At 37.2% G+C, this 26,595-nt stretch overlaps 4 protein-coding genes across 14 annotated transcripts; 3 read left to right on the top strand and 1 right to left on the bottom strand.

Annotated features, from left to right (window-relative positions):
• Nucleotides 1-4,793: 4,793 nt before the first annotated feature.
• Nucleotides 4,794-8,587, top strand: LOC124217815 (dnaJ homolog subfamily C member 11). 2 transcript variants are annotated; one of them, XM_046623896.1, is made up of 8 exons: nt 4,794-4,985; nt 5,464-5,593; nt 5,720-5,963; nt 6,045-6,358; nt 6,465-6,672; nt 6,788-7,349; nt 7,480-7,609; nt 7,712-8,587. In XM_046623896.1, the coding sequence occupies exons 1-8, from the start codon at nt 4,914-4,916 to the stop codon at nt 7,732-7,734; spliced, it is 1,683 nt and encodes a 560-aa protein (XP_046479852.1). In that variant the 5' UTR covers nt 4,794-4,913; the 3' UTR covers nt 7,735-8,587. The 2 variants fall into 2 exon arrangements, with proteins under 2 accessions (XP_046479852.1, XP_046479851.1); XM_046623895.2 differs by having other exon boundaries at nt 6,042-6,358.
• LOC124217819 (uncharacterized protein C1orf50 homolog) lies at nt 8,384-10,163 on the bottom strand. 2 transcript variants are annotated; one of them, XM_046623907.2, is made up of 4 exons: nt 9,893-10,163; nt 9,383-9,495; nt 8,971-9,189; nt 8,384-8,852 (listed from the first exon to the last, which is right to left on the bottom strand). In XM_046623907.2, the coding sequence occupies exons 1-4, from the start codon at nt 9,903-9,905 to the stop codon at nt 8,664-8,666; spliced, it is 534 nt and encodes a 177-aa protein (XP_046479863.1). In that variant the 5' UTR covers nt 9,906-10,163; the 3' UTR covers nt 8,384-8,663. The 2 variants fall into 2 exon arrangements, with proteins under 2 accessions (XP_046479863.1, XP_046479862.1); XM_046623906.2 differs by having other exon boundaries at nt 9,610-10,152.
• LOC124217820 (transcription initiation factor TFIID subunit 10) lies at nt 10,149-11,198 on the top strand. Its single transcript, XM_046623908.2, has 3 exons — nt 10,149-10,548; nt 10,614-10,678; nt 10,769-11,198. The coding sequence occupies exons 1-3, from the start codon at nt 10,429-10,431 to the stop codon at nt 10,968-10,970; spliced, it is 387 nt and encodes a 128-aa protein (XP_046479864.1). The 5' UTR covers nt 10,149-10,428; the 3' UTR covers nt 10,971-11,198.
• A 602-nt stretch (nt 11,199-11,800) lies between these two features.
• Nucleotides 11,801-25,731, top strand: LOC124217814 (GRB10-interacting GYF protein 2). Of its 9 annotated transcripts, none has more exons than XM_046623894.2 (16): nt 11,855-11,948; nt 12,621-12,665; nt 13,468-13,699; nt 15,451-15,624; nt 15,786-16,008; nt 16,854-17,067; nt 17,572-18,568; nt 18,693-19,034; nt 19,118-19,429; nt 19,530-19,622; nt 19,968-20,407; nt 20,523-20,721; nt 20,844-21,041; nt 21,265-21,703; nt 22,958-23,190; nt 23,362-25,731. In XM_046623894.2, exons 2-16 carry the CDS (start codon nt 12,634-12,636, stop codon nt 23,485-23,487), a joined length of 4,254 nt encoding a protein of 1,417 aa, XP_046479850.1. In that variant the 5' UTR covers nt 11,855-11,948; nt 12,621-12,633; the 3' UTR covers nt 23,488-25,731. The 9 variants fall into 9 exon arrangements, with proteins under 9 accessions (XP_068991774.1, XP_046479850.1, XP_046479848.1 ...); XM_046623892.2 differs by having other exon boundaries at nt 17,557-18,568; XM_069135670.1 differs by having other exon boundaries at nt 13,468-13,708.
• Nucleotides 25,732-26,595: the final 864 nt, after the last annotated feature.

Genomic DNA, 26,595 nt, shown 5'->3' with positions numbered 1-26,595 from the left:
GCGATTCCAAAAATTACGAATCACTGCACCGAGATCTATAAATTCCTCTAAATTATCCGATTACTTGATCATTCGTCAGCCGTGTAAACAATCGTTTGTTCTCTTTCTAAAATTTTTATTCGACAAACAATTTAATATATATTTTATAATGACCGTTTCCTAGAACGAGATTATTAATACACTTTCTAAACTCGTATTTTAGGATAATGAGGAGTGTGAGTCAGTTCGAAAGGCGATAGTTTGGCAGTGCAGGGTTGAAAATGTTGACTGCAGAACAACGATCAGCTGAGGATCTGATTGCCTCTCCAGGCTTGACGTAAAAAAAAAAAAAAAAATAACAAGAGTGCAGATCGGCAAGCGTCAAGAGAAGGTAGAGAAGGAACCTGTACAATCGATATCTTATACCAAATATTCTTGGAAATGTTTTCAAAATATGTTATCCGGCACCTTGTCGCGGAACTCGAGGTTGTTGATTCGGTTTCGCGGATTGTAAGTAGCCGGACGATCAAACTACGAAACGAACTTACAGATGGTTGACATAAGACACCGACATCCCACACCGTGTTTACTATACCTACTAGAGTCAGATTCCTCCTGACAACGTACGTCATTGTAGTAAACTCTCATGGATTCTCAACCCTGGCATAACTGAAATATATTGCAGATTTGTTTGAAATAACCTTGAATGATTTTGGAGAAATTTTTTCACAACTTTTGCAAAGGCTTGTTTAAACTTCACGGAAGTATTTTCACCAGGGTTCCTGGTACAGTTGGTAACATGAACATTGTTAACGCGAACGTAAGTTTTTTCCTAAGGCTCGGCTGTTGAGATAAGGTGAGTTCACAAGTAAATGTCAGATTCCCCAAATCCGTTTAGATCATAGGTTCTCACGATCGGCAAATGAGAAGATTATTCTCCGGACATGGAACCGAGTTTTGCCGGGAACTTAAATTGTCTGCAATAACTTTTCCTTGTGAGAGAGATGCGACATCTAGCGGTGGTTCAAAAATAATATTTCGTACTTTCTCGTACATGTTCGTAATCTTACCGATCTAAATTGAATTCTAAAATTCTCGATCATCGAAATTATAAGTGAAAATTCATACTCCTTTATGAGAATACCTGAAGTTTACGAAAAGTTGTACTTTTCAACATTTCGAATTCCAAACTTAGATATTCGCAGATCGTCCCACTTTCTTCTGCTTAATCGAGCGAAACTATTCCGTTCGACTACGGAGGTAGTTTTTCGTAGACTTTCTATTTTATTTTCTCTAAATGTATGCGGAACTATTTGAAATTTTTTTTTTTATGTACAGTACAAATTATAGTTACGAACCTTCAGATGATGAATATCTAATCTCATTTGAGGGAGGCATTAAATAACTATCGTATGACTACGATTTTTTGATACATACAATATAATTTGTCATTTATAGTTTATAGTAAACGTAATTGGTACAGACATATATATACGTACATTAGGATGGTCCTCATTTAAAATGTTGACGAATTTATTCCGGATCACCGCACCAAATCAACTATAAATAATTCAAAAACAATTTACAATTTTTTTCAGATTTTTATATCAACTGAAACCCGTGCCTGTAAGAGAAAGGATTTCTGAAATTTAAAATACACGTGTTTCGCACACGTTCTCAGTATATATTTTACTGTAAGAGTAATAATGTTAGAAAAAATCCATGAATGTGAGGTTCTAATGAGCATTAGTGCTACTATCTGAGAAAAAATTCACATCATCATACCAGGTAATATAGACAATTGCATTTTTTTTAAATAAAAAGAAAAAGTCAAACTTCTAGGGTGTGCAATTCGTCGAGATTGGTTGGTACGATGATGTGAATTTTTTCTCAGATAGCAGCACTAATACTCGCTAAATCTTCGCAATTACAGATTGATTCGAACATCGTCACTCTTACGATAAATTACATGCTGAGAATGTATCTGAAACAGGTGTATTTTAAATGGCGATATCCCTCCATTTACAGGCACGGGTTAGAATTGATATAAAAATCTGAAAGAAATAGGAAAATGGTTTTTGAATTACTTGTAGTTGATTTGGGGGGTGGTCTGGAAAAAAATCATCAACACCCTAAGTAAGGATCACCCTAACTTACATGTAGTAGGGAAATTTCGATTCGTCATTTGATACGTAAATATTATGCGCAGTGGTAGAATATGGCGAGAGGCAGCAAGTCAGCGGCCAAGCCGGATATTTTTCAACACGGTCCGATAACTTGAAAGCTCGCAGATTGTTGACAAAAAAGCTGCAGTTACCCTCGGCAATGTTGGCAAGAACGAGGGGCATTGTTAGTCTCGCACAATGAGCGTGTTTTCCAACATGGCCACTCGATTGTTCGATTGTTTCTCTCCACCTTATATTTAACTTTATTGTTTATACGCTTCTGCACTCTCGGTTCATGCACGCACCAAGCCATTGTGTTTTACCCATACGGCAGCTTCAATCCGAACCTCTCATCTTTCTTGCCCATTTCTTATCCGTTCTGCAACCCTTTTCCTGAGATCATTATTTTCATTTTTTATTATAGCGTGTAATACGGAATTGAAAAGAATTCAGCAAGTGATCCACGCTACCTTTTACTTGATTGTTTTACGGTGAACTTTGCAAAATTGATGGATTTCATCGGCTTTTCACACCTTCTTACTCATGTTATTCAGAAAAATTACATTTCCCAGCGTTATTTATTCCTCCAGACTGAACCACTTATACCGGTAACCTATAATAAGCATGAAACGAAACACGATAAATAAACGCTGACAAAAAATTCGCCAGTGTTTAATACGCTGTTTAAAAACTGCCCTAAAGTGTTATTATTGCAATGCATTAGCTTGGCATGTAGTTCAAACAGACAACCGCAAGTTTCATAACATACTATATGTATCCCAACTTGATAAATCATTTAGCGGTATACGTGTACAAATATATTTTCACCCGTACACTTTGTTCCATCCATCCTTCCGCAATTTTTTTAAATGCTTGCTTGATTTCGTTTCGACTTACAGTTTTACGCGCATTATTTCCACGCTTACGCCGGTATATTGATTGGAATGAAATCATTAAATTATAATTCTTGGTTACCGGTTAGAAGGTCAACGAAACCGCGTGATACTAATTCCTTTCGAAATTTCATGTTTTAATTGTTCGTCTTCTGGTGTAATGGATTTGATACCCTACGGGATACACTTTTTTGTAAATCCAAGACCAAGAGCTACCGCATGGGTTTGAAAGTCGACGTGTAAGGCAATATCGTTCGATGGTCGGTCATTCGAGGAGAACCAAGAGCAAGAGCATTGTTAGCTGCTCGAATGCTCGATGTGGGTGTGGGTTTCATAAACGTGGCGACCTAAACAGCGGCGCCTTAATTTACGAGCGTTTTTAGCTAAGGCGGTCGTGCCGTATTAAGTTTTCGGTTTTAACTGCGGCATGTTCCGACTCGGGAGTCTAACGGAGACGGGATTAAGAAGAGTATAAAACGCGTATGTTGTACAAGAAAAATATAATGTATAATCCGCGTACGTTATAATGCATTATATAAAAAACGTTGTAAGAGTTAAAAAATTATACCCTGGACTAGAGAACACTGACTTGAAATATTGTGGTAGTTTGTCTTGGTTCACAGCGTTCAACCGTACGAAGACTTCTATAAAATATTTCATATTTCAGTAGATAGTAGAATGTTTTCCGAAATCATGTGACGGTTCGATGGCTGTACAATTTGGAAAGATCTGCGTGTAAAACCTTTCGCTGCAGCGAATTTATGATCCTCTGGTATAATCGCGCCTAATATAAGTACTATGGGAACAAACGAAGAACCATAAAATAGCGATAAAAAAAAATTACGTAGGGCAAAGAACAAAGAAGAGGATGAAGACGGGGTGAGAGAAAATATACATAGAGAAGGAGGATAAAGAGAGAACTCAGGACTCGGAAACGTAACGAGAGCAGCAGGACTATCACATTTTTAAATCAAAACAACTTTTTGCCGCGTTCGCGAAGTCTGATCACACGCTTGCTTTTTATTCTCGAGCTGAACTTTGTTCCCAGCTTTTGAGTGGAAAAGTTTTTTTCTTGTCTTATTTTTGCAGGATCTAATAGAGGTCAGTTTCTAAAATAAATATTATACCTAAAGTCGTCTCTGACATGGACAGTCCGGCAAACAAAAAATCTCAGTGACGTCTAAAAATACTTATCGAATAGACTTTGTAAGGAGCATCTTTGTAGATATTGATTCCAATATAATAAACAATAGATTTCGAGTACCGCCATTGCAATTTTTTTAAAACATCGTGAATTCAGCGGCAAAATGAGCTAAACGAGAAACTAACTTTCTTAATTTCCAAGACTTGAATTATAAATGAAGATGTTAGCCAAGATTGTTTAGTAGCGTAACGTCCTCTGTGATTTTTGCGCGGGTCAGTTGGTAAAGGAAAAATCATCACTGTCGATCATGCCGGTACTCCAGAATGCATCCTAACCGGCTCTCCTCTCTCAAGAGAGTCTTCCGACTCTGTGGGACTGTAGTTACTGAATGAATACCGTTCGTCAGTTACTGACCACAGTAGCTTTCGCTGCAAGATTTTCGAATAATCGAAAACGGCCATGCTGTATAAAATTTTGTGAATCGTTGTTAATCAGATGCATTTATTCAAGAATGGTTTCAGGAATCTGTAAGCTCGTCTACTTTGTCGGCATTGCAGTTAATCAGTAGCGCCACCTGTGCAGGAATTGTGAAACTCGGTATACCCGGCAGGCCCGGTCTCCGAATATTTCCGATTTCGTAACCTACGATACTCAGCAGAAGACTTGGAGATAGATAATACTTCTAGTGCCGTAAGAAATACTTGGGCTAATTGTAATTTTGAAAAGTTCAAAATGGATGACGACGGCGATCAAGATAATGTGATCGAAGAAGATTTTTACACTTTTCTGAACGTACCAAGAAATGTAAGAATTGATCATTTTACGTCTCCCAAGTCCTCGCTGGAGGCGAATCAATCTCTGCTCAAACCCCCACGTGATTTTCAGATTTATTGCATCAACCCGGGTAGTTTTACATATTTTCACTGGAATTTAAATTCCGAATTGAAATTAAAGCAGTCCTGATATCTTTTGGTGCTAATATACAATTAGGAATTTTTTTTTGAAATTTTAAACGTTTGACCGTTTATTCACGAAAACAACTCAGGCATTCCAAGCACCTGCAAGAAAAAGCCATAAGAATATTTAAAATGCAATGTTTCAAAGCTTGAGATTTTCTGTATGGGATAAAGTTTGCATTCATTTTACAGAATTTAGTATATAACAAGAATAATCACTCAAATTTTATTTCGTTGATGACCAGATCTTGAGATATGATTTTCATTGATCGTAAAAAAGGAATGCCTTGTTTAATTTTCTCGGATTTAATATGTAATATTCTCAGGCAACTGCCGAGGAAATCAATAATGCGTATCGCAGACAAAGCAGGCTTTATCATCCCGACAAGCACGTCGATCCAGTCCTGAAAAGAGAAGCCGAAACTCTCTTTACTCGTACGAAAAAAGCGTACGAAGGTCAGTGCTGCATATTATGATATTCTTAAATTACAAACAATTTAAAGAGAAGCAGTGGATAAAATTCCAGTGATGTATAGTTAAAATAAAATTGATATTAAAAAACATTCTACATTTTTAAAATAGTGCTCAGCGATGCGCATCAAAGAGCAATTTACGATTCCCTTGGTACGCGTGGTCTGGAAACTGAAGGTTGGGAAATAGTCCAAAGAGCTAAAACGCCCCAAGAAATAAGAGAAGAGTATGAACGTTTGGCGCGAGAAAGAGAGGAAAGGAGGCTTCAACAACGGACAAACCCAAAAGGAAATGTCACAGTCAACATCAATGCTACGGATATATTTAATAGATATGACGACGAATACGACGACATGTTTGTACTTACTTGAACATATTCACATTACTTATTAATTATCATTCATTTCACTTAACATCCTTCCATTTTCAACAGCAGTGACCGAATATTTCCAACAATCGAGGTCAGTGGGATGTCGTTCAGCCAGTCTATCGAGGCTCCTCTCACCCTTAGAGATACGGTGACTATGTCGGGCCAACTGGGTACACAGAATGGGACAGGAACAGGGTCTGTGAATGTTTCGGCAAGACGATTAATATCATCAAAGGGTTGGCTTGAGTTGGATGTTGGTGCGGGTAATGGGCCGATGTTATCTCTCAAGGGGTTCAGAACGTTAACAAAAAGGCTGTTCTGCAATGGCGCCACTATTCTCCAGTTCACGGCTCATGGGATAAGGCCCGGTCTTGTAGGAAGTGAGTCGATCAACTAGCGATACCCCAGTTATTTCACCCGTGTTATTTTCGATAATTCCGCGTAGGAATGAGGGTTTATTGTATGAGAATTGTTGTTTACTCGCAGCCTTAGCAATGCAATTGGATAAGCATGCCGTTGGATATCTCACGTATAGAGCTGGAATACAAAGCGCGATGAGCACAATGATTGTGAGAGACACGTCTATGTCTCATACATCATTTACAATGCAGTTTGGGATGGTTCACTCTTACATCAGTCTCAGTTATACTTATAAAATGGAAGAAAGACAGCTGAAACTACGTGGATGTGTTAAGTAAATGTCTATTCCTATTGTTCATTCATACGCTTCATTCATTACATGTGATACTTTTTTTGATAATGTCCAATGATGCAATGAACTGATCCGTACAAAATTGATAATTTTACAGAGCTGGTACCTTTGGGGCTTTTCTCGAGTATGGTGCTGAAAAAAAAGTGTCCCAGCACAGCTCTCTGTCAGCCTCTGTCTCAGTTGGCGTACCTACTGGAGTGATATTGAAAATAAAGCTGAGTCGAGCGTCACAAACATATTCATTTCCCATACATTTGTGCGAGGAAGTTGTACCTGCTCCAGTTTTTTACGCAACTGTCGTCCCGTTGATAACTTGGACTGTGATTAAAAAGCTAATTATAGATCCTGTTGTCCGAGAGCAAAAAGAACGAGACAAAGAGAAGCAGAAGGAATTGAACAAGACTAGGATGCTCGAAAAGCAACGCGAAGCCAAATCAGCTATAGATCTCATGAAGGCAACTTTTAGCAGAATTAGATCAGAGGAGGAAGCCAAACGGGGGCTTGTCATTACTAAAGCACTTTACGGAAGATTTGTCTACCCACAAGAACGCGCTCCAAGGGATGACGACAATGGGCCCAGAGACGAAGTCATAGATGTTACTATTCCTCTTCAATGTTTAGTCAAAGACTCTAAACTTGTACTACACAACGCGTCCAAGGTAAGATTTCGGTTTACTCTCGTTTGCCTGACAAACTTCGATAAGAAAAGAACAAACTATGACGATAATTAAGCCTGAAATTGAAATCCAAGGCCCATAATCGTGCTAACAAAACATGTCACTGCTACAGAGTCAGCTACCAGGATTCTACGATCCTTGTGTTGGAGAGGACAAACAGCTCTTGTTGCAATACTTATTCCACGCTCAAACACATGAGTGTATTATAAAAGATGCTGAGCCTCTCAGAATACCCAAACAATGTGAGTTAAAATAAGTTATGTTAACATGAAAGTATTTTCTCTTCTTTGTCCTACGTAGACAACTATTGTCACTGAAAAAAATAACAAATTTTTTTTCTACAGCGCACAGAGTGAACACCACATGACGCAAAAGACTCCAACACAGAGTCAAAAAAAGTGACTGTAAAGCTGGGTGGTAATGCACGTTAGTTTCTTGACATTTTGTTGATACTGACAGTTCAATTTGCGAGAAACAGAGTAGCGTCATTGAATATTTAGTAACGATTCATTAGTAACGCCTTGTATTATAATTCAACGTTCCTTTATTCAATTCGAAGATCTAATCTTATATTTGACGTTTACAAGCCTGGAAGATTAATTTTTTCTAATTTCGCTAGAGACAACTAACTTTGTTCACTGGCATATGAGGCGATGAAATAATATAAATTGTACTTCCATGAATGAATTGATCTTTCATCAAATTTTTATGCATATTTTACATAGTCATCACTTGTTCCCGAGTAAATGAATAGGAAAATATTTTTAGAAACTGTTAGCTTTAAATTCACACCAATGTGTGACAATTGCAGTGCTGTATAGTTGATCAACGACGCACGCGATTATCGAACACAAACTTCAGTTCACATTACAGGACATTGGTGTGTAAATTCTATAAATAGTTCTTTAGAGCAAGTTATAACGCATACATTGTTAGACTGCCACCAGGCAGAATGTTATGAAAGGAACACTTGTTACTATACAAAAACGACTGTTTCTTGAAATGAAAATACATAATTGTTAAAACATCAATCGATGCTGCATTGATGCCACATTGGCGGTGAGTGCATCATATATTTATACACAAATTAATATTTTACCGTCACATTTCATTGGTAATTGTAATAGCTGATTAAGAAGTCAAGCAGAGGTCGGTGCTTGTTCCAAGTACTGGAATATTCTCAAAGACGAACTCCGAGACTAACATTTTTTTCTGGTAAAGTATCAGGAAAAAAAGATTACCTTCGATAATCTTTACGTGAGGCTAGTTATGCTAAACGAGTACGTTTCTCCAAAATCAATTATCTATGTTCATTCTGTTAGGATCATCAGTTATTGAAAAGGTCTGATTTGCATCTAAAATTTTATGAATCATGTGCAGCTCGTCATCCTTGCTTTTCATCTTTGAAACCGGTGTCCATGACTGATCATGCTCCAATCTGTAAGATCCTTTGTAGGAATGTGGCGGACCGTCTCCACCCCATTCCTGGGAAAAAAAATTAGTTTAATTTAGACTACCAAATTAAATGAAATACAAACGATTAATAGAATCACAGTTCTTATAGAACTGCCATCAATCTTTGAAGTGAGGAAGTTTGTCCTACCTCTGGACTTAGCATAGAGAAATATGTCTGTTCAGATTCTCTCATATAAACGTGGTAAATGTGTCCTGGTTGCTTTCGAAAATTACAAGCTGCGTGATGCAAGTACGTATGCTGTTTCGCCTCCAATAAAACATTCTCGGCTTGCTTTTGAAGAAACTTCATTTGCTCAGCGATTATTTGTAACTTGTTGCAGGCGTTAGCCTTGACAAAATTGTCCGCCTGTTAATGACATACATAAATTATTACACAGAATCTTGATCGTATTCTAATTAGCGCCTTTTTTTGAATAATGTATCTTTAACATCGATGTGAAATGTAGTAAATATTCACTATTGTAATGCTAGACATATTTTGCAAAGCAAAATGATTCAACAACAAATTATGATGATATGACATGCATAGATTAAATTACTTTTTGTATCTCCAGAGCGAGCATCACTAAATCATTCGGTGCTTTTTTTGCAATAGCCGATGGATTAACCAATGTAACTCCTTGAGGCGTAACATTTCGTTCCACAAGACGAACTGCACAGTAAAGAATGACGCAGCTATAGAAAATATGATTCCCATGACTTGAAAAAACATATTTTTATATTATATATTACTGATGGAATTGATGTCATGTAAATATTTGCATACCTTTGGACGATGGAATGTTACTATAATTTTCTAGCTCCATCGCGGCGTGAACACGTTTCATGCGTTCAGCGGAATATAAAAATAGAAAAGATCATATAGAGTGATAATAACTATTGTGATTATTGTTCACGAAATAATTAAAAGCAAAAGTGGCGCGATAAATACGCAAAATTAACATGTGAAAAAAAAAAAACAATTTCCGGCCGCAAGTTCTCAGCGACTGATTTTTACCGCATGTGCTGAAAATCTTAACCTCAAATGAAAATATCTGTACTGAACGCACTCGCGTATTTCATAAAATGTCGGGGCCTTCCAACCACTGATTCCAACTAAGATGTGACAAATCTTATCTAATAAGATTCGTCGAACAACTCTTATTTTCATATATTCACTACGGATAAGTAATTATTTTGTGCTTGAGTCATCGGTAATGTCTTCATTCCCCCGATCGGTAATGTCGTGGTCGTCTGTTAAAGTGCTAAGTGCAGAAGTGCTTGCAGAGATTCGAGATGCGTTGATCTGCCGCCAACTTCACTCACTACCCACGAGCGACACTCAGTGTCGCCAATTTAGTGATTTTGTCGTTAGTCTGGAGTTTTCGAAGGTTTCTCTCTGCTTATTGTACTGCCAGAGAGAGGGATTGCAATATTTATTTACACTAAATTAACCTTTTTATCTATCCACGATAATCTTAACCTCTAGAAATAATTTCATGCTACTAAAGCCACAACTTGTAACCGTTTTTACGAGAAATCGAAACATCGTTCGTTACTAGAGAAATTGCAGCGGCTCAGATTTAACGAAATCTGAATTACGGAAATGGCAGAAGGTTACGGACGAGACACACCTCCGATATATTCGGGAACTAACGAAGAACCTCGATCAGCTGGGCAACCTTTATCCGATTTTCTACTGCAACTTGAAGATTATACTCCGACTGTACGTAAGTCGCTCTATGATATTGGAAGAAGTTATATCTTTGTAAAACAAGCAGTTTATTTCAGGTTCCAGATGCGATCAGCGCTCACTATCTCCATACAGCTGGTTTCAACACGACTGATCCAAGAATGTAAGAGTAAAACGAGAATTATTCGATAGATATTTTATTATTTATTGGTTTGTAATTGCTCATGGAACAATTCTATACTCCTTGTTTTAGTGTCAGGTTAGTTTCGTTAGCAGCTCAAAAGTTCATCTCTGAAATAGCTAACGATGCGTTACAGCACTGTAAGACGAGAGGAGCAAATCAAAATACTAAGACGAAAGGAAAGGATCGCCGCTACACGTTAACAATGGAAGACCTGACACCAGCTGTTGCTGAATATGGCATAGTGGTCAAGAAGCCGCACTACTTTGTCTGATTTATAATAATGAGTCCCTTTATCAGAGAGAAACTTAATTCTATACTGTATCTGAATGACTTCTCAAAGGTGTGGATTTCTAAAAAAATTCTTTCATGCAGTTTGCTTAAGCTCAAATGATTCACTGTTAAATAGCCGGTTGCACAGATCTGGAAAAAAGAACGTTTTATTGTTACTATTCTTTGTAACGACTTAAAATCCCTTTGAATAAACTGTCTTAAAATATAAGAGTCTCTTTCTTACCCTTTAGACACAATTGCAAAGAGAAATTAATTACCATTCAGATTTATAGTACTACAAATCGATACGATGAAAATAATAGCTGTTTTCGATTTCAAAACATAATCCGTAAATCTGTCGGTATCAGTTAAAACTTTCTTAAATTTTTCCTAATTTTTACAGCCAGCTTTAACCATATATGGCTTTAATCAGGAGTCGGTTAAGTCAAAGAGTCGGAACGGTAAAATAACTTGGTCGGTTGAAATGAATGTCTGTGTTGGAAAGTAATATATCAGACCGATATTTTCGTCACAGTTGTAACGTACATTAGGACATAAGTAAGTGGAAGGATTAAAATTGATGATATAATCTGTCAAAAAAAAATTGATAAACAAACCGGAGTTGGGTTGAAATGAGTTCCTATGTCTGGGTTTATTTTACTTGCCACATTTCGAAAACAAAAGAGTTGAAGAACTCGGTAACGACTCGGTATTCAAAGGTCAGCCAATCTGCAGTTTTTTCTTCAAAACTTTCGTTTAGGCAAATAAAAGGTACTTTTTAAAAGCAGGAAGCAAAAGATCTTCCGAGGTCTTCCACTTTCGTACAAGTGGCGCCTTGTACGGGGATTTGGGTTTGGCTTTAAATCTCTGATCACGTGACAAAAAACACTACGCATGCGTTCAGCGTTCTATCTCAAAAAACCCATCGGCCATATTGGTGTGTTGTTTCATTCGCCCAATAATTCCGAACCCCAATAAGGTATTTCAATAATTTATATAGCAAACTAGACGCTACTGGCAGTGAAATATTGCAACAAAAGCATTGGTGACAAACTTTTATCAAAGAATATGATGATCCGGTGGCATATCGTGATTTCTACAATCGAAAAAAGTTTGGTTAATATTGCCACCTTGGCTGCTGTGGGATACTACATGCATACATACCTACGTAGATTCTGCTCCGTCAAAAAATATGTCGTAAATAAACGGGAAGAATATTTCTGTTTTCGCGTCTTTCGATTCTGGTATTCGTTCCTTTCCGCGCAACGATATCGCAGTTTCATTTTCCGCTGCTCGACACTTTCGTGACGCTAATTTCGGCTCCTCTACGTTCTCCAGTCTGTTGCATCTATTGTGTATTCTAGGTATATTCTAAATCATCTGTTTCGTGTTCTAATTCATCAATCCTTTCAAACGCGAAATCATCCCAATACGCGAATTACTCGAGCTTTAACCGCGTTATCGAATGTCCAGGGTGTAAGTAAAACAGAAATTGAATAAAAATTCTCAAAACGTGAAGTAACAGTTAAATATTATATTTTTCAAATCCGGATAAAGACTGTTATTTATTATTTACTATTGTATTTTTTCTTTGCTGACCGTTTGTGCCAAACAAATACATGTATTCATGCTACTTTATTTAATTTTTCAGCTAACTTTGCGAGATGACGGAATCAATGAGATTTGGTCCAGAGTGGTAAGTTATTCCCTAAAAAAATTTCGCTGGCGTTATGATTGGGCAGCAGATTTTATCATTCAGAATCTAAATTTTCATTAAAATTTTGAGATACTATCATTTATACAATTTTAAGAAATAAATCCTGCAAACAGATTCTTTGGCATTTAAAAAATTTTGGTAATCTTGTGATTGGTATTTGATGAATCTAAGTGAAAAATTTCATTTTGAAGCGATGGTTTTATAACTATAAATGAATCTTTCTTTCACCATTGTCTGACATTTGCTTTCATTTATATGATGATTTTTAGATAAGACTATACTTTGTCATTATTGAAAAACCGAAAGTAAAGGTATTTACTCATCATAAAAAGATAGTGCATTTCACACTTGACATTTTTACTATGCTTAGTCAGTTAGAGACCGGACAAGTACTTTAAAACCCACTTCCACTAAAAACTAATAAAGCATAAAAAATTCGTAAGATACTCTGAAATTTTTAAATATTTACAATCAAAATTTTTGTGTACCATGAAAGACAACACGATCAAGTCAAAAAGTATATTCGGTCATTTGCTCAACAAAACGAGTTTCTTTTTTTCTTTAATCTTTTAGTCGCATCATTACGAACAACTGAATCTGAAAAATAATAAATAAAGTAGCTAAAGGATTAAAAGAGGAAGAAAGAATTGAATCTGGCACAATTTTATAATATATGTAGCGCATAAGTTATAGTTATCAATGTCTGCATGGTAAGCTATTCTCTGTTTCCCTGTTTTTTCCTTTCCTCACATCTCTCTGACAAAACTTTGCCATTGTACAGGTTGCGCAACTTGTCAGGAGACGGTTGCAATACCAGCGGAGGAGGGGGAGGGCCTAGTATCCTGACCACCCCTCGTTACCAGCTAGCTGAGCATAGATACGGTCGAGAAGAGATGTTAGCTCTGTTTGACCGGAATTATAAAGCACCCGAACCACTCGCTTCTTTTCCTGCCCTCTACATTATACAAGCTCAACAACCGCTGGCACTCACACCAATGACAGAAGAAGAGGCGGTAAATGTGGTTGTTATTACTATCATCATATTTTTGATAATTTCTGCCCGTTCCGCACATATACCTAACTTATTTCCTGCTCATCTTTTCTGTCCCAATGACTCGTTTCCTGTTAGAATCTCTTCTCGAAATTGAGAATCAGAAATGAAAAAAAAGTAAACACTAAGGTTACACACCATGCCAATGCATCTCATTGCAATATGCTTACTAGGAATATTTGCTTTGCTATCATTTTTGAAAATCTATCTTCGTTATGTTGTGTCTTTTGGAATGTACAAGTACAACTTGAATCGGTCTGATGGTTATAACTTTAGAAAAAATTTTACAAGTAAGCAACTAAACTTTACGGGTAAATAGTAGAATCTTCGTATAACTTTAACTTATGTTTCATTCAAAGTAAAACCTGGATTCATTATAATAAATAAAAGTAGATCTATTAACTTTTTTCATTATAGAAAAATGGTGATAATTATGGAAAATGTATATACATATATATGCGCACATTTTCCATATTTATCAACATGTTTCTGCAATGCAAAAAGTCAATATATCTACTAAATATATATACACCCACGCACACACACACACACACACACACACATATCATATACTATGAAATATTGCTGTGCTTGTGGAAAATTTGATAAAATCATTTACAGAAAACATCGAAATGACTTGTTCAAAAAAAAAAATAACAACAATGATACATGGCGTTAAATGGTAAGAAATGTAATGTTCAATGAGATTGAATTTGGTAAAAAGAATTCTTCTAATGCATATAATGATGTGTGACGTAATATTTAACATTCCATTTGCATATATATACGATGCTAAATATTTTCAAACTCGATATGACCTTGAACTTTGAATCACGGTATTTGTATTTGAGCAAACAAAATGTAGGTTGGATAAAATTGAAATTACGATTTTATGGATACTGCTACATGGCTTGGAAGATGTAAGAATATTTTTATTTCGAATAGATCGATATTTGACTAAAATGTAAGAAGAGATAGAATGCGATTCAATATGTGCACATACATATATTTTTGTATCGTCTTGTATTAGTGTCGTATCTTATATTGGGAACTGTGTCATTCTTGGTCGTGTTCTAAAAATATACAGCCACTCTCTGGAGCCCTTGCGCCAAACTTCCTGGCTTGTATAAGCCTCTGCACTTCAATTGCTTGGCCTTCCCTTGTCGTGAAAAAGATTCATCTCTATTGCGGTAATCGATATGTCCGTAGCCGAAGTTGATCAATTTTTATTCTGTAGCAACAAAGCGTTTGTAAGTTTATTACATAAAATCAGTGATAATGTGATAGTGAACCGCTGACTGCTACCGTTAAAGAGTTCACAGTTCTATATCGAAGACTCAGTATTATTAGAAACTTCTGCAACATACAGAGCTATAGGAAAAAATATTCAAATCGACTTTTTGAGACTATTCTATTTAAATACTTCATTGCAACAAAATCCTACTCAGTCTTACTCGGCCCCTTGTCGCTACTGGATCATGTTTCTGGATTAAAGAGTTTGAAAAACATAGGAACAAAACAAAAGTATATTATTAATCGCTTTCTCCAAAAAAAAAAAAAAAAATATTGCGTACATTCTACTCAACTCCGGTAGACTATCATGCAGCTAACAAAACCAATACCGAAAGTAAACCCTTTCGTTATTCTCACATTCTTTACCCAATTACCAAAATAGTGTTGGAATGCTCTGATAGACTGTATCCGTCATTTCAGCGCTCCTGGAATAGTGGTTTAACAAACAATGGGGGCAGAGGGAGAGGGGGCAGCGTTGATCGTGGAGGACGGGGCAGAGGTGGGAGAGGTGGCATTTATCCGACTCATTACTCCCGAGGAGCCATCTTTGACGAGCCAGGCGATGGACCGAGAATTGAGCCACAACCTTTTCCGGTAGATCTCAGTTTTATTCTTAACAGAATAAATGAAGATGTGTGACAATTCGGTAGCTGTGAACAAATGCCAATGATTTTGATAAGAGAATTTAATATCAAGTGCTTGCAACCTTCTAAGCTTCGAAGCAGTTTCATGCCACCGTTGATTTCAATTCTCAGGGGAGAACTAGACCATTCGACAGATCACAGAGTGAACGAGGTTGGTCGGAGAGAAATGGCGGACCTGAACCTGGAGATTGGAATGGTTCTACTAGTCCCAGAAAAGAATTGGGACGAGGTGGAGGCGGCGGGTCATTCGTGGAAGGGAACTGGCGACGGCAGCGTGCTGGCGAAGACGACGATGGATGGAGAGTGGCTTCTAGTAATCGTGGTGAAAAATGGGGTCAGTAGATATCTTATGCATTCAAATAGATTTCTGCAGTTCAAAATATTCTTCAAATTGATTAACGTTTTTGTATTTACTTGCGCTTGAACAAAATTGTGTACATCTGGAGTTATCTAATTATTTTCAACATATTTAATAACACGCGATAACAGTATTCATGTCTTATCTAATTTCGTTATCAGTTTTTCGATGATAATCTCTACGGAACTGTGTTATATTGACACCTTTGAACCTAATTGCAACACAAAAAGTAACATAGATCATACTAGGCTTTCGACCGCCAAGACTCACACTTTCTCAGGTTTACTCACTTATTTACCGATAATTATATTTTACTGTTTTTTACTTCCAAGAACAAAAAAACTTTACTTTTTTTTTTCGCTTATATCGAAAACCGTACTTATCGTTTTAAAATTTTATACTGTTACTAATTACACTGCCATTGGGAAATTAGTATTTAGTGTGTGAATAAAAAACAAAAATATAGATTTCAATTTCACTGTCTTAATACTCTCTATTCAAACACCACACTTTAGCGTTACTTTTTTTTTTTAAGAACCAGCTGAGAGTTCTGTGTCTGTAAGTATCGATCAAATCATAGCACTTGACAGACCAGAATACTGTATTGGGAAGGAAATCCTGCTCTTTGGTACAGCATCGCATTACAAAATTTGATCAATAAATAATGCTTCCAATACTCCTAAGAGTAACGCTTTCTTTTGAAATGTTCCGGAGGATCTTAGAAAAGGATCAGAACAGAGTCCAACAATTCTGGTTTACAGGTCGACTTGTGATCATGCAAACAAAGTAGATAAAAATAAATCATTTAATTACAATTTCAGTTAGAAGCAGTTGGCGTGATGGCGGTGGCTCGGAGAGGGGCGATCGATTGGAACGACCTGATGGCGTGGAGGGAGAAGAGGTGAGAAGTGGTACACGTTGGGAGCACAGGGCTAGCCACAGGTCCTCTCACGAATTATCTCATCATCCACCGACTCGAACTCTTCGGACTTGGGAACCTAACCATCACGACAACCATGACAACCTACCTGAGTGGTAATTATCAAGATATTCAAAATTATTCGGGGACTTGTTTCTTTGTTTCTGTATGAGACCAGCTAAGTAATTTGCAAAAAAAGCTCCTATCTGTGATGACTACTTAGCCAAAACTTAACATTCGGTTACCGGTTTGCAATTCTGCAAACTCAGTGCCTTGAGTGTTATGACTACAAAAGTAAACGAGAGCGATTCATTCTGTCTGAGATTATGGAACTTGGCAGTGTTGTTATAAATTGAATACGATATAAAAATAATTCACAATTTGCATGGTTTGCTTGGGTCTGGCGCAAAATGTCAACGTTTGTCTTCGGATCATTAAATGAAATGACTGTTATTTGAGATGTGCAATTATAATGTACATTGTACTTGAAGGTTTTTCATATCGTACAGTAAATCTCATCGAAGAGTCAAATTACGAAAGCTTTGTGATAGCAATTTGCCCTTAACAAATCGGTCCTAATGCAGCCTCATTTAGAAATGATGAAGGTCTTACTCTTGCAGGGCAACGGAGAATCCTAGCGAGAGCGGCGGAAGCTTCGACGCGTCGGGAGCATTTCACGGAGGGATGTATTCGGACGACGACGAAGACGGAATAATTAGCGCTGGGGGTAATCGAGAATCGAGGATCCGTCACATGTCAGAAGGAAATAATTTAAGCAATTCTAAACCATCCTCAAAACCCTTGCCTATTAACCACGGACAAACTCCCCAAACTTCCAATCGTCGTGCTAACATAACTGCCAGTAGTACTGGGATTAGAGAGCGACCAAAATCCCTTCAACCTTTTGAGGACAAAGAGAGTCCTGAGATGCAGGATAAACGTAGCGTATCACCCTCAAAACCACTGCCTACTCAAAGTAATACTCCGTTGAAAGGTTCATCGCCTGTGGTTAACTCGTTACCAAGAAAAGTTCAAAGTGCCACCAATTTAGACAAAGTTTCGGACAAGAATCCAGTTATGCAAAATACACGAAACTCTAACAAAATTCCTGGGGATACACCACTGGCCAAAGAGGCCAGAACGGACAATACGATAAACGAATCATCCGTTGTGGGTAACAATGACAAGCCAGTCTTACATTCCGGTTTAAAAAAGAGTAAAAGTACTTTAGGAATGATGTCTGTCACTAATGTTAGACAAAAGTCTGAGGACGATTTAGATAGGATGAAGGAAGAGGCAGACGCGTTAGTGGCTAAACTAATGGCTGATGAAGAAACCCACAAAGATCAACGATCCAATGTTCCACCTTCGGCGAACAACCCAGTTCCCGGTATCGCGTCGGCCACTCAAGAGAAATGGTTCTACCGAGACCCTCAAGGTGAAGTTCAGGGACCATTTTCGGCTAGCGAAATGTCGGAATGGTTAAAAGCTGGATACTTTAACGTTAATCTACTTGTAAGAAGAGCCTGCGACGAAAGGTATTCCATGCTCGGTGATCTCATCAAAATGTGGGGCAGAATACCATTCATACCTGGTCCACCCGTACCTCCTTTAAAGGTATTTAGAACTGGCTTTAAAAATTTTTGCTCTCATACATGACACGTGATAGCGACAGTATTAACAATTGATAGCGAGCGATGTTGCACTTTGGCCAATACAATTTACGTCGAATTTCACGTAGGTAACGGAACCAGTCGCAATTCCAGTACCCGTCGCAATTCCTGGTGCCCTTCCGAAAGCTGGAATGGAGGATCCGTCGGTCCTGTATCAGTACCAACAAATGTGTTTGCTTCAAAATCAACTGCTTTTCCGACACGTGCGCTCAGCAGTTATAAACAAGCTGTCACAGTCTGAACAATGGACTTCCATGAGTCCTGCAGACCAAAACCAATTAATACTCCAACACATGCTGCAGCAACCTGAGATGGCAGAAATATCCCCAATGACTGTTAATCCATTTGTACCTACGCTCACTGCCCAACCAGCAAATCCCATAATGCAATTATTCACACAGATGCAACAGGTAATGACGATTAATTTTCCAAATTGCGTTATAAATATACAAAACTTGATGAATCCACAAATGCCCACATTTCAAATGTTCAGGCAAAAACTCAATCTGAGAATCACCTCCCGCCAACTATGCATCCGACGACGCCAACCCATCCCGGAACGATAGACACCGTCCAACAACTTATGCAACAAATGAGAGGCATACAAAATTTACACGGCATTCAGCAGCCCAGCATGACACCTACCCCTGCCAGCACGCCTGAAGATAATCCCATCAAATCGTTGCTGCGACAGCTCAATGTTAATGGACACCCACAAGCCACACAAATCGAGTCTGTCTGGCCTCATCCCCCCCCACCGCAAATGGCACCACCTCAATTTGGCAATCCGAATTGGCAATCCCAGGTGAGGAACAAGTTATGCCCAAGCGAGTTTGCTAGTGGAATTCGAATTGTTTCGCTGTTAGCGGAAATGGACGTTTCTTTATCTCTGTAATGAATTTCAGATGGGCCCTATTCCTGCCATGCCCCCTGGCCAATTGCCTAATTCACTTTGGGATCTACATACTAAAGAAATGAAGACTGAACAACAGATACTAGTGAGTAAAGTCTACATGAGCTAATGAAAATTGATAACAAGAAAACTCCCTGGTTAACTATCACTCCACAAGTGCGCTTTTTTTTTTTTTTTTTCTTTTCTTTAAACTACTGACGATTTGGCGTTTGTGTCAATGCACCGAATGAATAATATGAACTTTTAGGTAGGTAGGTTTTTACACAGGCTCTATGAATGTGTACATGAGAAAAGTGTTGTCTTTGGTTAGTGATTTGCAGTGAAGCTCTAGCAGAGATGACTTCAATTTATTGTTTTGCATAACGATTTTCATTTTTGAAATGTACTGTCAAACTAAGGTCACACTAAGTGTAACTGCCGCGTGTTTCAGGAGGAGCAAAAACTTAAAATACAAGAGGAGAAAAAGAAAGCGCAACTCAAGAAACAGGAAGAATTGAAAAGACAAGCGGATGAAGAAAGCGCTAAGAGGAAACAAGACGAGGAGGCAGAGAAAGCAAGATTGGCTGAAGAGGCGGCAAAGCGTACGGAAGAGGAGAGAAAAAAGAAAGAAGAAGAGAAGAAACGAAAGGAGGAAGAGAAGCGCAAGCAAGAGGAGGAACTGAAGAAGAAGGAGGAGAAAAAGCGCAAAGAGGAGGAGAGAAAGCGGGAGGAAAAGAGAAAACAAGATGAGGAAAATAACCGTAAAAAACAGGAGGAAGAGAAGAGAAAGAGGGAAGAGGCTAAGAGACAAGAAGAGAAACAGAGAAAGGAGAAAGAGAAGAGAAAAAAGTTGGAAGAAGAACAAAAACGTGAAGAAGAAGAACGAATTAAGTACGATAGCCGTTTATAATCGAACTAGATTTAATTAGAAGTTCTAATTTATGCAGAATTCCCGAATGAAATTGATTCGTAAGTTAGTCAATTTAAGTGGTTATGATTATTGTAGGAAAGAGGAGGAGGCCCGCAGAAAGACAGAAGCCGAAGAGCAAGCAAAGCGAGCCGAGCAACGGAGGCGGGAAGCAGAGGCACTTAGAAAATTGCAAGAGCGCAGCAAGGCTCCTTGGGCTCAGACTCCTCACGCTCCAGCTCCATCTTCTCACGCGTCACTTGCTGAGATACAAAGGCTTGAACGAGAAAAGAAGGCTGTAAGTTTTTTCATTTTATGTCTCTGCATAAAACTCTTTACCACATAATTCGTTGAAAATAGTGATTACGATTTGTGCGAATATGTATGTTTACTACTTTTCTTACTTTCTGCTGTTTACAGGAAGAATTAAGGGTACAGCAACTGATGCAACAACAAATGGCACAGCAAAGAACTGCAGAAGTGGCCCAGGATGCAGCAATGGCAGAAATATCGAAAGGTCTGCAACTGAAATGGGCAGAAAAAGCAGCTCCCGTCTCAAAGCCAGTGGTAAAAAGTTTAGCGCAGATTCAACAAGAAGAGCAAGAGCGTCTCGCCAAGGTAAAAGTAGCTGTTGTGGCGAATTGTTTTTTTTTTTTTTTTTTTTTTTTTTTAAGCAGCTGCCATTACATACTAAACTGTTTAAATGTGGAATATTTTGGAACTTTACAGCAATCTATAAATTACGGAATTTGGATCTATCGGGACCAGCTAATCTTGCGAGGTTTAAATTCTCTTGATTTTCCGAAATATTACGTAGAATTAAGTCATTTCTGTATTTCAGCAGCAAGAAAGGGAAAGACAGGAAAAGGCTGCGCAAAAGGAACCGGTAGTGCCACTACAAAGCGCCGGCATCTGGGGCACTGCTGCCCAGTCTTTGAACTGGAACAGTGCTACGAACGCTAACAACCAGGCCTGGTCTAATAGCACGAATACCACCACTGGGGGTTTCTGGGATGATCCTATATCAGCGAAGATAAATCCAACACCAAAACACTCCGCTAAACAATTGGCAACCATCAAAGCCCCTGTAAATACCGTTCAGCAACCTCAACAACCACAACAACAACAGCAGCAGCAACAAAATAACAAACCCACCAAAAGTAAAAACAAAAAAGAAGGGGAATTGGTCAAGAAAATCTTCGAACAAAATACTGCCAAGCCAGACGACTTCACTCAGTGGTGTAACAAAGCCTTGGGCGGCCTTCAGGCGTCTGTTGATAGTAAGTTTTCTAATAGAATTACTAATTCTGTAGTTATATTATTTGTTCACGAGGCCCCGAATATCACGTGCATTATAATTGATGTTGTCATCCCAGTGAAAATTAGTAACAGGGATGTTGCAACATGGAAAAATATTGCAAATTTTCCCAAAACCAGGAACCTGGCGAACTTTACGATTTACACGGCGTATTAGTGGTTTGACAGTCTAAGTAGAGAACAATACGTTACTTTTGCTAGCTGGGAAAAGTCAGGCAAGTTTCAAAATACCTCTGTGAATTTTATAAGATTTTATACCTTTTCACAGATCTCGGTTACGTTAACATTGCGTAGATAATTTTTATATAGTGAAAGAAAAATTTGTGATTCTTATAGACTGATGTGTATCGAAGGATTTTTTCAGCAATACAATCTTACTACAGCAGCCTAGAGCTGAATGACAATCTTTTAAATGCCCTCCAGTAAAAATTTTGTAATCAAGAAACATCGCCTCACTAAAAATTATTCGAAATAAAATCAAACTGCCGTATCATTTAACACTTGCTACTTTCTGAAAAAATTCTATCGAAAGACACAGCGAATAAGAAATATCGCTGTTTAAAATATCTCGCATGGACTAATCATGGTGCTTAAGACAAAAAAATTAATTTTGAAAAAACAAGCAGTATTGAACGTTATTAACTCCCCCAATTTTGCATCACTAATAGCAATGGGCTGTCCTGGAAATAAGAATCGGTAATCCGTGTAAGATTCACCATGAGAGTGTTCGTTCTGTTTGGAAGCAGTTTCGTCTCACAGACACTTCGTCTTAGAAGTCTTTATCACAGGTGAAATACGAAGTTCCTCCACATGAATTATCGCGAGAATTGGACCATTTTATAACGTCTTACTCAGCCTCACCATCAGGCAATCCAGTGGTCAAAACTTCAGATACGAAACCCAGATTCGAAGTTTGGACAGCATTATATTTGCATTTACTTTTAAGGAATAAGAAAAAATTTAGTATACCATTTACTCTGGGTGAAACCAAGAATTAATAATTACCTAACCAGAATTAAAAACATGATGTAAATTCTAGAATTATTCTTGTGTATTGATCTTGAAATTGATTCTAACAGTGTTAATGAATAAGACGGGGACACAAAACGCTAAAATAATAATCTAATTTGTTTAATCGCTTATGAATTGTCAAATTTGTTCTTGCTAATTGTTCAAATATGTTTATTTAAAAGAAAAATCATTTTGAACATGCTTAGTTCCGACATTCGTTGGCTTCTTACGAGACATCGAGTCAGCTTACGAGGTGAAGGAATACGTTAGATTGTACCTGGGTGACAATAAGCAGTGCAGCGAATTTGCGAAACAATTTCTCGAGAAGCGTAGCAAGTGGAGATCTGCTCAACGTCCTCATCCTCAAGCTGATGATCTCTGCAAGCCTGCTCCTGCTGTCAACCCTAACGCGACAGCGACCGAATTTCAGGAAGTCAAGGTATATTCTTGGCTCATTGATTGGTATTAAAAATTACTTTAAAATTAACCATACAATTCTATTTCTATTCAATGTTTCCCTGTTGAAAACTAATATTCGCTTCTCGTTCCTGCTTTAACTACATGCTAACATGTCCACAAGTGTATGAAATTGTCCATATACATTTTGTAGGGAAAAGCAAAAAAGCCAAAAAAAGGAAAAATGTACAAAGTGGACAGCACGATCCTTGGTTTTAGCGTCACTGCTGCACCGGATCGCATCAATGTTGGTGATCGCGACTACGGGGAGGGCGTTTGAATACGACGTCATCTGAAATCTGCTAATTATCAATTTTATACAACTTGAGAGGAAATTATGCCGCACCTACAATTGTTCAGCAGACCGTTATTTATTTATTAAGTCCATCCAGTCGGCTTCTAGAGCATTCGTTAAAAAATATTTCGATTTATGTATAAATTAAAAAGGAAAGTTTTCTACGAAATTGATATGAGATTTTTGAAAAACGTCTCGGGTGATTTTACGTTTTTAACGAAAGTTTTAGAAACATTCATTCAACGTTGTGCAGCCTCGTTTTCTCTGTAGTTGATATATTCAGCTTGTATGAAAAAATACTTCTTGGGACAAAAGTGGATGTTGTAAAAACTGAGGAAAGTAAAGAAAAAAAAACGGTAGTGTGAAATTATGTCTTCTGAAAATATTGTAATCTTACGCAAACAGTTTCTTAAATCTATCAGTTCTTACTTATTGTACACTTGACGACTTGGATATAACTCTTGGATACGATTATTCCATTAAATATCGCTTACAGATATATAAATACATCGGGGGGGGTTATTTTTTTCTACTTTACAGTTCAAAGCGCAGAATAAGAACGACCTTTTCGGTTAGCATAATATTCTTCTGATCTTTGATACCTATAATTTATGAATCACTAAATCATTTCGTCTACTTGAACTTTCTTTGTACATTTTTTAAAAAATGGATTGTCCCATTGAAATGTATAAGAAAATACTCAATTTTTCGAAATCCTCGTTTCAAAGTAGCTGAGTTTTCGTCTTTTGAAAATGCTACGATTTTAGAAAATCTCTCGAACAGCGCCTTGCAAGTTTTTTATTTCCCAATAAGTTGATGACTCATGAATTGCGTCCCAAAAAATAATTCCTAGATTTTCTATGGTCGTTTAAGTTGTGATTTGCAAAATTGCACATTTTTCTAAACGTATTTTCTGCGTATGAAACTCATTTAGACGAATGTGCCCCTTTTGAGAATTTCACAGCTGCCAAATGTGAGTATACCCATTCGTGGAATATCTTAAGAAACGGTTGAAAACTCTTCATATCTGTAAATTAAAAGATGTGACTTTGTTTGACTATGATGGTTGAATGATACACATGAAAAATACAGTAAAATATATTGACTACGGTGTATTATAACATATATGTATTTGTGACCTTTTCTATATGCATTATTTCTTTTTCACAATCAATTCCCGACTGTCCGTGCTTATTTTCGTATCCGAGACACACAAATTTGAACAGATTGAAAAGGATTTGATACCTGATTTGACCAATGTCATTAAGAGCATGAAACACAACTCTGACAAGCTTTGATAAGGATAATAGCGCCGTCAGTTTCGATCGTTCATAATAATGTAAATGTTGTTAACCGAGGGTTGACGGACTCCAACTAACGTGTGAAGCAGCGAGAAAAATGTCGCTTTGGGAGGAAGTCCGATGGCTCTTATCTGAAAGATTTATATATAACTAGGAATTGTAAAATAATACAGTGATGATTAAAGAAGCGAAAAAAAACCAGAATGATTGATATTGTATTATTACTATTACAATTGTATCTAACGTACAACATAATAAAATAAACATTACTATATTTTCAATTCAGACTTTTTATTTTTTTTTCGGCTATAGTTGTTTTAATTATGTACTAAAAAATTCGGACGAAGTTGGATTCGGTTGCTTTCATTTCGATTCGCTTATTTCTTAAATGTTTCAAACACTTTTAAACAATATCAAATGTTGCTTTTAGAATCATCAAATGAATAAATTGTAAGATAAGTCATTAATCATAGCTGGGAGTGCTAAAAAACCTGTTATGTAGATCGACGTATATCGTAAAAACTTGTGAATATTCTTACTGTGTTTAGAAGTTTTCTTAGGCAATTCTCTTCGACATAGGTGACTATTCCACCATATAGCTTGGATGTGTAAATACGCGATTCACGATTTGCTTCTAGCATATTGTTACAAGTTGATTTTAGAGAGGATGTTTTTGTACTAAATTATGTAAACGCACTGTAACCGATCAGCGTTTCAACCGATGTATAGTAAGAGAAAATAAGCTCGTGAAAATGTATGAGGGAAATTGTCTTGGATCGATTATTCTTCTCACATTTTTCTAAAAATTATTCGGAAAAAGTGACACGAAAAACGAAACGGTTTTAACACGTGTCCATGCACTTGATGGATTGAAATAACATTATAGTGTTCTTGATACGAATTACAGAATTTTTAAATTTTTTAAAAACTTTTTACACCCAAAAATTTGTACGTGTTAGGAAATGTTACTACATCTTATTACTGATAGTATTACTAATATTACTATTACGTACATAGCATACGTATGATAATTTGCATTAAATGTGACACGTATTGTAAAACATATTTCGATACGTTATAGTGAAATTTTTGCGCAACCACTATATCTTGTAAGAAATATCCTCTCCCAAAATTCATTGCAATTCACATTATCTACTCGCATTATTGACGGTAAAATTTTCACAAATTCTAACTATGAATTGAACATGCTGATTGGAAATAGTAGTAACGTGTGGAATAGATTTGAAATTGAACACACAATAGGAAGTTTTGTAGTACGTACATAAAATTTTTGTAGCATTTTCGATGTCCAGTGGATTTCAGTGGTAGATACGTTATTTCCAACGTACTTACGTAAAGGTGATAATACGAGTTTATTATAATCACAATGTAATGCTGATAAACAGAGAGGCGATTTCAGTGAACCCAGAGTCAAGTGTATTTGTAATTTCGTATGAATTCTTGTGATGTATAATTCATTATCCATCGTTATGCATGAAGTGTTATATCGAGCTGTGAGTGTTCGGAAGAGCTGTACTCACCGCCAGCTGTTTCATACGCATAAAATACATGCGGGTAATTGGCGATCCAAAGATATACCTATGTATATTTAATTCATCGTTGACTGGTTGTTCTTAAGTGACCAATTAATCATATCGACAATGTAGGTCTACTGTTACACAAATTTTTCAAGGTAAAATACAAATATCCATGACAAAAGTGGAAAAAAAAGAATATCTTTGGTAGTTGCATCTATTTCGAAAGGTCATCTCCTGGTAAAAAGAAGAAGAGG

Source organism: Neodiprion pinetum, chromosome 4 (genome assembly GCF_021155775.2).
Source record: "Neodiprion pinetum isolate iyNeoPine1 chromosome 4, iyNeoPine1.2, whole genome shotgun sequence".
Taxonomy (NCBI): domain Eukaryota; kingdom Metazoa; phylum Arthropoda; class Insecta; order Hymenoptera; family Diprionidae; genus Neodiprion; species Neodiprion pinetum.
The sequence above is the reverse complement of the archived record's forward strand: the minus strand, read 5'-3'. Positions and strand labels throughout refer to the sequence as shown.

Coding starts and splice junctions, on each gene's coding strand:
- LOC124217815 (XM_046623895.2), top strand. CDS start 4,914: ATGGATGACGACGGCGATCAAGATAATGTGATCGAAGAAGATTTTTAC. Junction 5,964..6,041: donor GACGACGAATACGACGACAT/GTTTGTACTTAC, acceptor CATTTTCAACAG/CAGTGACCGAATATTTCCAA. Junction 7,350..7,479: donor TACTACACAACGCGTCCAAG/GTAAGATTTCGG, acceptor TCACTGCTACAG/AGTCAGCTACCAGGATTCTA.
- LOC124217819 (XM_046623906.2), bottom strand. CDS start 9,670: ATGAAACGTGTTCACGCCGCGATGGAGCTAGAAAATTATAGTAACATT. Junction 9,190..9,382: donor TCGCTCTGGAGATACAAAAA/GTAATTTAATCT, acceptor TGTCATTAACAG/GCGGACAATTTTGTCAAGGC. Junction 8,853..8,970: donor TCTCTATGCTAAGTCCAGAG/GTAGGACAAACT, acceptor TTTTTTTCCCAG/GAATGGGGTGGAGACGGTCC.
- LOC124217814 (XM_046623891.2), top strand. CDS start 12,634: ATGACGGAATCAATGAGATTTGGTCCAGAGTG. Junction 18,569..18,692: donor CACCCGTACCTCCTTTAAAG/GTATTTAGAACT, acceptor AATTTCACGTAG/GTAACGGAACCAGTCGCAAT. Junction 21,042..21,264: donor AGCAAGAGCGTCTCGCCAAG/GTAAAAGTAGCT, acceptor TCTGTATTTCAG/CAGCAAGAAAGGGAAAGACA.
- LOC124217820 (XM_046623908.2), top strand. CDS start 10,429: ATGGCAGAAGGTTACGGACGAGACACACCTCCGATATATTCGGGAACT. Junction 10,549..10,613: donor TTGAAGATTATACTCCGACT/GTACGTAAGTCG, acceptor AGTTTATTTCAG/GTTCCAGATGCGATCAGCGC. Junction 10,679..10,768: donor AACACGACTGATCCAAGAAT/GTAAGAGTAAAA, acceptor TCCTTGTTTTAG/TGTCAGGTTAGTTTCGTTAG.